Raw genomic sequence first — 12,076 nt, forward strand, 5'->3', positions numbered from 1 at the left:
TGGTTATCTAGAACTTGAAAAGGACCAAAATTACATGGATGTAGCAGCTTGCTTGTGAAAAATGTAGTAACCAAACTCCTTGTTTGAGTCACAATGTGCTTTCTAACTCTTGAAGCTAAACACAGGATCATAAAACTTCATTTATTTCTAGGGCCTATCAACAGAGATGCTATAACAGAAAGTCATAACCCTCTGATGGAAAATAGGATGCAAGGTGCATACAGGTCTTCATACATGTGCATGTACATATTTGGCCAAAGCACAAGTAGGTGGAATCAGATGTGTTCTCCCAATATTTTTTGAAAACAGAAATAACTAATGTGATACTGTTTTATCATTTCTAATAGTTTGTTTTAATTATTTCAGTTCTTTTACACACAGGATATGTCAATTGAAAATTCTGGATTTTCCTGAATTCAGGTAGTGTTGTGGGTTGATCCTGGCTGGATGTCAGGTGCCCACTCCCCTCCTCAGGTGGACAGGGGAGAGAAAATATAATGAAGGACTCAAGCACATGTTGGGATCACTCATCAGTTACTGTCACAGGCAAAACAGACTTGAGAAAAGTAATTTATTACCAATCAAATCAGAGGAGGGAAATGAGAAATAAAAACAACTCTTACAACACCTTCTCCTCATCCAGGTTTGACTTTACTCCTGAGTTTTCTCCCTCCTCCCACAGGTGGTGCAGGCTGACAGGAAATGGGAGCTCACCACACGTTTCTTCCACTCCTTCCTTCTCAGGGGAGGACTCCTTACATTCCTCCCCTGCTCCAGAGTGGGGTCCCTCCCACAGGAAACAATGAACTTCTCCAATGTTGAATCTTCCCACATGCTGAAGTTTTCACAAACTGCTCCAGCATATTCCTTTCCATGGTGTGCACTCCTTCAGGAACAGCCTGCTGCAGTGTGAGTCCCTATGGGGTCCCAAATCCTGCCAGCAAACCTGCTCCAGAGTGGGCTCCTCTCTCCATGGGGCCACAGGTCCTGCCAGGAGCCTGCTCCAGCATGGGCTTCCTACTGGGTCACAGCCTGCTCCAGGCATCCCTCTGCTCTGGCATGAGGTCCTCCATGGGCTGCAGGTGGATCTCTTTTCCACCTTGGCCCTCCATGGGCTGCAGGGGCACAGCTGCCTCACCAGGGGCTGCAGGGGAATCTCAGCTCTGGCACCTGGAACACCTCCTGCCCCTTCTTCTTTTGCACTGACCTTGGTGTCTGCAGAGCTGTCCCTCTCACATATTCCCACTCTCTTCTCAGTGGCTGAAGTTGTTATTGTGAAGGGGATTCTTACCCAACTATGTTATCCCAGAGGTACTACCCACCACTGCTGATGGGCTCAGCCCTGGCCACAGGGCTCCTCTTGGAGCCAGTTGGCTTTAGCTCTGTTGGACAATGGGGGAAGCTTCTGGCAACTTCTCACATAACCTAACCCTGCAGCCCCATGCACTACCATGGCCACAGAAACCCAACACAACTACTAATTAATTGGCAAGATTTATTGCCACTCTTCTGAAATGTTCTTGAGACCTTTGTTAAAAAAGTCTCCTTTTAAATCAAATTATATTTAAGGTACTAGATAAACAGAGGTTTAGATACTCATTCAAATCATACCTTTAAATCCCTTTCTCCTTTCCAAAAAATTTGCAGAAAAGTTGATCTATCTTCTGGGTCTTGAAAGAGGCATATGTACCATAATTCATTTTAGTCAATCTTATTTTTTTCCCCTGTATCTTCTATAAATAGGAATGGCCCAGAGAACCTAAGGTAAGGAAAGATTGTCTACCAAGCACTCCAAAAATACTTCACGGTACTCTGGAAAGCTGAGATCTCACAATATTAAATACAAAGTATACTCCACACAAAACAGATAAAGTCTGGAACTCTGCTCTAACACATACCACAGGCCAGGCTTCAGAGAAGGATGAGGGAGGAAGCCTGCTTCATAGTAGCTGAATTGTTCAAGATAAGGAGCAGTCCACAATCCTCCAAAAATTAGACACTATATCTTCCTCACCCACAATACTCCCAAAAATGTTGGCAAGAGTGAGGCCAATGACTAATATGTCAGTAATACCTCCCATTGCACTGAATAGTATTTTCTCACTATTTCCTTGAACACATTCTTCTGTCTTCTGTCCCCAGTTTCTTCTTTCATTCTTCAACTGTAAATTTGCTAAGGCAAGACTACTTCACACAGAGCTGTCCAACTAATGTATTTTTTTAATAAACAACAAAAAAGTTTAACCTTGTCTTTCAGACAGTACTGGGTTTGGTCACTCATCTGCTTGGTGAATTAATTTAGTCACATAGTACCTGTATTTCATAAAGGACACTGGTTTCCTAGTAACTTACTGGTAAGGTTTTTCTAGTCCACACTTATAAAAGCCTCTTTATGGTTTGCCTTTTTTACCCATAGTTCAGGTCAATACTCAACAAAATTACTAAAACTGTAAGCAAAGAAACCAAAAAAAACCCCTCCCACCTTTAAAAAGGTGTACCTTTTGCCCGATTTTCTACTTCAAAAAGCATCTATTCAAATCTGTAGCACAACGTGCACATTAACTATACCCCCACATTTACATTTTGTTCAATTACCTTATCAGCATCCACTTTTCCTCTGATAAATTCTTTCTTCCAGAACTCCAGTGCCTGTTCCAGCGTGAGGCCGATGCCTTTCAGGAAGAGCCCGTACTGCATGCGGCCTCCATGACGGAGGTGGTGGCTCTCACGGAGGGCTCTGTGCAGCTGCCTCATGCACAGAGGGAATGACTTCACAGAGAGCTGACAGGAGAAGAATTTCTGTTTAAGGCATACTGATCATTTAATTCGTAGGATATGTGTTTACTGCAATTATTAATTAGCTCCATTTGAAAATGCCAATGGCTGGCAGAAAAGATAGGCATGTACAGAGAGCCCTGGGACTGAATTCACAGCACAAGTGAGTCCATCAACTATCCAAGTGAACAACCATCTCAAGAACAAAATCCAGAGGACAGAGTAACACAGCTGGTACTATCAGACTGTCTCCAACTACAAAGTTAGACCGTTTAATTGCTGTCAGGAAAAATATACCCACACTTGCATTACAGTATTTCTTGACTCTGCTTTTTTTTTAGCAGCCGGAATGAAAAAATGACCTTTTACAGAGTTTTGGGGGTTGGGGAAGGGGAGGGGATTTTAATTCACTGCCAGAGAAACACTATCATGGTTAAGATGGATGCTGAAAACACACGGTTCCTAAAAGTTGGATGAAGGAGTTATAATATGTTTTGAATGGACTCTGTGCAATTTATGCATGGTGTTTTACATCCCACATTTTACTTCGATTTTATTTACTTCCTTGTTTTCAAAATCCTGCCTGTAAGTCAAAAATCAACAACCAGCATTAGAAAGACTAATACTGCAACACAGTAATCATAAATGTCACAGTTTGCAAGATTATTAAATAAGAAAATTTTGTTGTATTCTGCTTATAATTATGTTAAGTATTTGTGAAAGTACACAAAATTGAACAGCAAATTAAGCATTTCACTGCAACTGCACTCTGAGTCTGAATCCTGATTAGATGCATTTTCAGCTAATTCTGCTCCATCGTGAACTTCAACGCAATTTCCTTCAACAGTTACAAAGCAAACATGGATAAAAAGAAGATAAAGGCTTTATATTTAGTTTGTACATAGAGTACTTGAATTTAGAAAGTTACACTTGAACATCCTGTATGACTCCAGAAACACAACTTACAGCATCAATTTGCTCTAGAGAAATTTTTCCAGTGTTCTTTTGGACGCTGTAATCTGGGCCAACATAAGAATGGCTGAAAAAGAAAGTAAACAGTATGGCATCATTTAAAGCAGTTCCAAAATATTTTTATGTTTAAAAATTCTGAAAGAAAGTAATTTATCAATTATAGGCTGCAAATATTTTGTATCAGACAAAAACTAGAAACCAGGTAATTAGGACTCATAAAGCATGAGTCATAAAACAATTTCATAAAACATTAGAGAAAACATAGCAAAGAAACCCTCTTCCCCTTCATCTGAAAGGAGAGGTGAGGGATCATAAAGGGTTTAGATCAGAGAGACCACTGAAGATCATTTAGTCCAAACCCTGCTAAAATGATGTTTGCTCAGGACCTCATAAAGCTTGCAGGTTGCTTAGGATCTCATAAAGCTGGGTTTTGAGCATATCCAAGGACAGAGAATCATAACTTTCTAAGCAACCTCTTCCAATGTTCAACCACTCTGTCAAAAAAAAAAGGCTTTCTTATGCTTAGGCAGAATTTCCTGTGTATCAGTCTCTGCTCACTGCCTCCTGGCCTATCACTGGATACCACTGAGAAAACTCTCACTCTTTTTTTCCTCCTCCTTATCAGACACCTATTTACATGCACTGATGAAATGCACACAGACACTTCCTGAAATTTATCTCCTCCAGGCTGAACAACCCCAGTTTTCTCAGTCTCTTCTAGTACATACTGGGGAGCCCAGGATTGGTCACAGCCCTGCAGATGGGGTCTCACCAGTGCTGAGCAGTGGAAGGATCATCTCTCCTGACCTGCTGCAAGTGCCCTTCCTAATGCCATGCAAGAGGACTGTCAGCAGTCTTTGCTTCACAGGTACTCTGGTGGCTCACAGCTTGCTGTCCAGCAGGACCCCAAGGTGCTCTTCTGCACTCACAGCCATTCAGCCCTCAGCTTACACTGCACATGGGGTAATCCTCTCCAACTTCAAGCCTTGCTATCTCCCTTTGCTGAACTTCAGAGGGCTCCTGGCAGCTCATTTCTCCCTCCTGCCCAAGTCCACCTGAAAGGCAGAGCACTCATCTGGTGCAAACCATTCTCTCCAGTTTTTTATCATGTGAGTCTTGCTGAGTACACACTCAATTCCATCACCCAAGGCAACAAAGTAGAAGCTAAAGAAGATAGGACTCCAGGTACTCTACTACGGATTACTGTACTTAATAGATTTTTTTTCATCACATAAAAGGGATAAATATTTTAAACTATTTAAACCATGTGTGTCTATTTTTACTAATTTTACTATAGAAGCATCTAAATTCCCTCTGGTCACCTGTCTGTTCACTGCAAGAGGCTGTTTTTCAACAAGGTCTGATATATTTTGTTCATTTTAAAGGAACTTCCAAACAGGCAACTTGGAAGCATTTGTATCATTTTTTTGGTTGGTGACAAAATAAACTGGAAACAGTCCCTCCATTTTCAAAAAAGCAAAATGGAAGTGATTTACCAGCTGGATAACATACATACCCAAGGTAACATAAGAATGTACAAAAATACCAGTTGGCATAAATGTGGGGTATAATATCCCTGTTGAAGTACCTTCTTTTGGAACCTTTACTTTTTCCATATTAATAAAAAAGCACAGACAGGAGTGATGGTGATACTGAAGGACTGTTCCACTTACACAGAACAGAGCATACATCAAAATAAATTTTCAATTTCTCAGTAATTACTCCTAGAGAGCACAGTTTATAAAAACCTAACTTAATTGCTCTTGATCTTCAAATTAAGAAAGGAGCATATTTTTACAACCCCAGTAAGATATAGGGTAATAAAATCATGGAAGGTTATTGGCATTCAGAAGTACCCCCAGCTATGTAACAGTAACAATAACACTGCAATGATTGTTTTCATTCATTGCTCTTGAACAAAGTTCAATCATATGTAAATAAGCAGAGATATGAAAGCTGTTTTTCCTACTCTGATTTACACTAAAAACAACAAAACATTAAACTCTTCCTATACAATAAAAATTATAAGACTTTTAAAAATCAAAATAAAATGTCAGGGTTTGAGAACAGATAGCTCAAGCAGTAGAGCACTGTAGATAATAAGGTGCAGGATCCAGGAACCTAGATCTGCATCCCAATTCCCCATGAAATGGTGCCAGGATGGAGCCTAACACTTCAATTTCTAATTCATCCAACATAATTACAATGATCTTAATGCCAAGATGTATGTGTTCAGAAACTGCTTTCATTGCTGACATCCCATATTTAAGTAAATTTCTATTCTTAGAGACATTAAAAATTCTACAAAAAGAAACACCTGAGCAACCTGATCTAACCAGATCTGCACTGAACACAGGCTAGATTAAATCATCTCCAGAGGTTCACTTCAAGCTAAATTATTCCATGATTCTAAACCAGCTCAGTCTAATTGTATGGACCTTGACTGACCTCTGCAGCTCAGTCTAATTGTATGGACCTTGTCCTCCTGCATATGACCACAATAAGAAAAGTCTCCCATACAAAGTGGTAAAAAGCAATCATATCTATAGATAAGAAAGAGACCAGAGCTCTCTACTTACCTTCTTCTACAAATAAAGTAGAAAGCTTATATACATGTACATACACACACACACACACACATATATATATACACACACAACTAAGAGGGAGGCAAACAATTTACTCTAATGGTTCACACTTTCAACAATCTACATAAGTCCATTAAAAGAAACAAATTAGTACTCCATTCATCAATGACAGCAAAATCTTCCAAAGAGAGCAGGGAGTACAGAATATTTGCAACAAGGAAGGCCCATGCTCTGAGCACCGTAATTTGGAATCTGTTTTTGTTTATAAAGGAGCTTAACAGCATTGCACTTGCTGTTAAAAAAAAAAAAAACCAACAAAACCAACCTTTATAAAAGCTACAACTACTTTTTGTTACTTAGAAGCAACACTAGTTCTATAAACTATGTTCCATGTCATTTATAAAGCTTTTGTTAAGTTGAAGAATTACTTTTAGGGTTTTTTCAAATCCAATCACACAGATGAGGTCTGTTAAAAACCTGTACCTAAGGCATTCTACCAAAACAATTACTTTAATCTGTATGAAGGAATATAGTCATGCTTTCACTTCATACTACCTGAGATGATTAAGCAGAGGTTGAAGTCTCTCATCAGACTGTATGGAAGGTAGTGATCGTGCTGTCAGCTGGAAGAGAAAATTAGTAAAATTTAAAATATTAGCTTAAAAAATCTGATCGCACAAGGCAGGAATTATGTTGGAAGTCACACTGCATTGTTACAACTTTATACAACACTGGACAAGACATAATTTCTCCTATTAAAAATAACTATGCACAGCCTTCCAGAATCTGAAGGTAGCAGAAATATTTACAAGTTAACAAACAGTGAAAAATCATTTTTCTAAAATTACAATGCTATTAAAATTAAATAGCAAGACTTCACTGAAAGTGGTATACATTTTTCCAAATATATTTGAACTAAAAGTGATGTTGTGCCTAGACAGCCTTCTACCAATGTAAATATAATTCATGAAGCCATATAATATATAATTTACATTTATATAAAAGTAATTTACATAGTATTTAGCCTTATGTGACTTTTATATAAACATGCCTCTGTGTACACTGTTTTCTTTTAAATGGGAATAACATGTTTTACAATTTGATTGTTCTAAATTTTTTTCTTCTAACTCATATGACTAATTAAAACATTCAACTTTTTCTGCAAAAATAAACCTAGCAATCTACAGATCAACAAATACATATCACACTATTGTAGAATATTAATTAATTGGTGTATTAACTAAAAAAACTGGAAAAATACATGTATTAGATTTGTTTAGTATCTGTATATAAGGCGGTTACCTTCACCTATAAAAGCTACAAACATAGCTCTTTGGACAATTCTGATATACTTTTAACTCAAAATACTGAATATAAACATGCATTTCATGATTCTGTGGCTGTCATGTTTCTTAGGCTGTATTTTGAAAACTACCTCTGGACAAAGTAGAAATTTCAAGATATTTCATACTGTATAAATAAACACCAAGGTCTTAAGTATTTTACAGGTAACTCAAAAATAGCATGCAGTATTAATTAATTGAATTATTATACATAATAATTAGAAATATGTAACTCCTGAAAGACCACCCATTCATTACACCCATTTCACAACCTCTGCTGCTGGCAGAAGTCAGACTGGGACCAAATTTGAAACGTGCACCCCAAGCTCACAGCACCATCCACCAAGTAAATGAGAGGAGGTTAGAAGCAGCTGTCTGCCAAGGGAAGGTTGAAGCCACTGAACACAGGAACAGCAGGGAAGGAGGAAGGGGCCATTTCTGCTGCTGAGGGAGCCCTGGACTGCAGCAGTCACTGTCTCACAACACGGCTCTCCTCAGCCCCAGGTATCCCAAATGTACTCATCCGACCTGACTGCTGCAGAAAACATTAACCTGGCACTCTCAGCAACCCACTCACCCTCCTCTTAAAGAAGGCAGCTGTCTTGGCAATTACAGCATGACCCACATTCCCTTGTGTCATGGTTTGACGCTGGTGCAATGCCAGTGCCCCCATGAGAATACACTCTCCCTGGTTTCTGCTGTGAGATGTGACCAGGAATAAGCAAAGCAGGCCCCCACTTAGAAATAAAGAAAACTTTATTAACTAAACTACAACTCTAAGTAAAAAGAAACACACAAGGAAAATGAAAACTTTCCAAAAACATTTCCTCCTCCCCCCACCAAATCTCCAATACATCCATCCCCCAAATCACCAACTCTCGGTCCATCACCAGCCTTTAGACAATCAATTCTCAGTTCATCAAGAGGAGAGGAGTCCTTCTTGTACCATGGGCTTCCCCAGGAAACACCCTTGAAACCTCGTGTGTTTCTGTGTCACTCGTGGCACCACCTGGAGAACATCTGCCATCGTGACCTCTTCCTTCCATGTCCAGTGCTCTCACCACTGCACATGGACCAGAGCTGCTTCTAGGGTTTTCCTTTTAAGGATCCTTTGTCTGGTTCCAAAAAGAGCACGGTCTCACCTTCGGGACACCTGTCCCCCCCAGATTTCACCCCCTGGGGCCGAGGGGCACCAACACTGAACCCTCTTGGCTCTGAGCCATTGCCTCCCCCTGGATGCAGTCTCTGTGTCACAAGGAACATGGTTCTGTCCAAGGCTATAACAAGAAGAGTCCAGCTAAGGCCACTCCATCTCTTCCCACCTAAGATTCTTCTCTACTCTCCCGACATCTTTCACTTGCCCAGACCTTCACACTTGCACATTTCCTTCTTCCATTTCATCTCTATCTCTCTTCTAGGAAAGGTTAGTGTTCTGTAAAGTTTTCATTGTCCAGAAAAAGGGTTAAAAGCTCGGGCTCTGCCCACCCAAAACTCCCACAAGCAGCCGGACACCTTCCTGCTGCCTCCCCCCCGCTGGTCGGGCTGTGCTGCCAGCACATGATATCAAATTTCAATGATATCAAATTTCAAGGTGGCACAAGCTCTCTGTCTCTCTGTGTCCTGGGTGGCTGCCCGATGCCTCTGGGTGCTCTCTCTCTTCCACCCTTCCATCCTTGGGCCAGGCCTACCCCACCCGGCCGCAGGGCTCCCCTGCCCCGCCCAGCCAGCAGCTGAGCCAGGGAGGTCTGACCTGCTTCCCTCAGGGAAACCCAAGAGAGCTTCCCCCGGGAGTGCTCTGCTTTTAACCCCTGTGCTCTCAGAGGCGAATCCAATGTCCCCAGTGGCCAAACCAGGTGCCAATATTTAAATCTGAGCACCCCTTGGTGTGACCACAGCATCCCAGAAAACTTACTTCCTCTCAAACCACCTTGTTTTATGGAGCCAGACTGAGATGCATATGATATACTAAAACTTTGGTAAACTCTGCATTTATTCAGAAGTTTCTTTTAATTAAAAAAAAAAAACAACTCATTTTCCTTCTATGGAGTATTAAAGGTCAATATAAGTATTCTATATTCACATCTCTTGTAAAGTAACTCTCTTAACTTTGTTTTAAACACAATCAGAAATTCTTTCTGAAAAGAACTAGGAAGCCTTCTAAACACCAACCAAAGTTATCGGAACAAAGGCAGAACTGCCTGAAATACAGTATGTTTCTTTCTCCATTATTAACTTAAGAAATACAGAAAACAGTATTTGTGTGCATACTCACAGAACCACTAGGTTGGAAGAGACCTTCAAGATCATAGAGTCCAAGTCATGCCCTAACACCTCAACTAAACCATGGCACCAAGGGCCACATCCAGTCTTTTTTTAAACATATCCAGGGATGGCAACTCCATCACCTTGCAGGAAGACAATTCCAGTACTTGATCACTCTTTGCATGAAAAACTTTTTCCTAATATCCAACCTATATTTCTCTTGAAAATTTTCCACACAAACACATAGGTGTAATTTTACATAAGACAAGCATACTGTATTTTCTTCTATGCAGTACTTGAAATATTGCATTTCACCAGAAAGAAAGCATGCATTTATGACAGGATGTTTATGAAAGTCTGTCTGGACAATGATGTAAGCAGCAAAAAAAAGTAACATTCAAAACCTGAAAAAGTATCAACATTATTTACTGTTTATTGTATATCCAAGTTGTATATACAATAAACTACATTTCTGTGTAAGCACTATCAATTAACAGAAACACTGGTTTAAAACTAACTTAGGAGACTTGTAGTAATTGAGGCAGAACCAAGACCTAGTGATCTTTAACCAAGATTTTTCTTGATGTTGCAATGAAACAATATGGAAGAGGTGACCTATGCCTGGCAGTTTTAAGATCTGCCATTAAAAGGCAAAAAAATAATACTTTGAAGTCAAAGGAGAATCTACATGGCCAATATTTTTCTGAATCTGCAAATCTTAGGAGCAAAATTACTCCCCATTTTCTTCTATTATGGTGCCTGGACAAGGTAATGTTCTCTACAGACCACTTTATTTTCACATTATCTGTGAAAATAAGATCTAACACTTTTCAAATCTTAGAAGAAACACTTAGTCCAGTTATTTCAAATGTTTATTTTCAGGAAGATGTGCGATCCTCATGACACTGCTTTTTTCTATCTACCACTAAAGACAGTTTTCCTTAAACATAGCTGAGGAGACTTCATCAAAATATTTTAACAACTTTGTTGGAAGAGCACATTTTCCACATTCTCCTTCAACTTGCCTGGATTATTAAAAAAAAAAAAAATTCAAGTATAAAGTTTCTTCTTATGACCTTAACTTTTTATTAACAGAGCCACATTGTAAATAAAAGCAGCTTTGACAAAGGTCATGGAAAACAATTGCTGGTGTTTTTAAACTGCTAAGAATTTTATACATTCCAAATTGAGATTCTGAAGACTTTTTCCAATGACTTTTAAATGAAATTTAGACAAATTCCTGCAAGCACAGCCTTGCTTCTACCTCTATATGACACTCAACATAAAGATAGTCATACCAGAGAAAGAAAAGCAAAAACATGACATTTGACATTTTAGATACATGAAAGACATGAAAATGTTGTCAAGTAAAGAGCACAGCTCCATACTGTGATCATGTTGAAGCAGTTTAATTTACAGAAAATATAAAACACTGCTGACTTAAGATAATTCAAGTCCCAAGGCCTGGATGATCAGAGAAGGGGGCAGAGTGAGCTGCAGACAGACACCTCAGAGCTAAGCTGAGCTGGTGACCTCATAACCTCACATTCAGCAATAAGACTGAGGGGGAGTTTTTCCAAAGTTGCCATTGCTCAAGACCTGGCTGGGCATCAGTCTGTGGCTGGGAAGCATTGCTTGTGGGGTGTTTTGGTTTCCTTTTTCATTTAATAAACTGTTTTTACCTCGATCCAGTCGTGTCACTGGTCACAAGACTGAAGAGATCGGTGTCTGCCCCTCCACTTCCCCTTATGAGGATGCTGAAGACTGCAGTGAGGTCTCCCTCAGTCTCCTCCAGGCTGAACAGACCAAGAGACCTCAGCTGCTCCTCACACAGCTTCCCCTCAAGGCCCTTCACCATCCTTGTGGCCTCCTTTGGACTCTAACAGCTTAATGTATTTCTTGCATTGTGGCACCCAAAACTGCCCCCAGCACTGGAGGTGAGGCTGCCCCAGCCCAGAGCAGAGTGGGACAATCCCCTCCCTTGCCTGGCTGGCAATGCTGGGTCTGATGTCCCCAGGGCAGGGTTGGCCCTTCTGGCTGCCAGGGCACTGCTCACTCAGATTTGACTTTCCATCATCCAGGACCTCCAAGTGCCATTCCATAGAGCTGCTCTCCAGCCTCTCACCCCCATTCTAT

At 40.2% G+C, this 12,076-nt stretch overlaps 1 protein-coding gene across 1 annotated transcript in view; it reads right to left on the minus strand.

Moving 5' to 3' along the window:
- The window catches only part of PRIM2 (DNA primase subunit 2), an 88,427-nt gene that overhangs the window by 26,941 nt on the left and 49,410 nt on the right, over nt 1-12,076 (minus strand). Inside the window, exons 7-9 of the mRNA XM_066545919.1 lie at nt 6,891-6,958; nt 3,742-3,814; nt 2,596-2,781 (exon numbers count right to left, since the gene is read on the minus strand). Coding sequence (XP_066402016.1) covers nt 2,596-2,781; nt 3,742-3,814; nt 6,891-6,958 — 327 coding nt within the window. The remainder of the gene's footprint in view (nt 1-2,595; nt 2,782-3,741; nt 3,815-6,890; nt 6,959-12,076) is intronic.

The sequence above is a fragment of the Molothrus aeneus genome, chromosome 3 (assembly GCF_037042795.1).
Source record: "Molothrus aeneus isolate 106 chromosome 3, BPBGC_Maene_1.0, whole genome shotgun sequence".
In the NCBI taxonomy this organism is placed as follows: Eukaryota; Metazoa; Chordata; class Aves; order Passeriformes; family Icteridae; genus Molothrus; species Molothrus aeneus.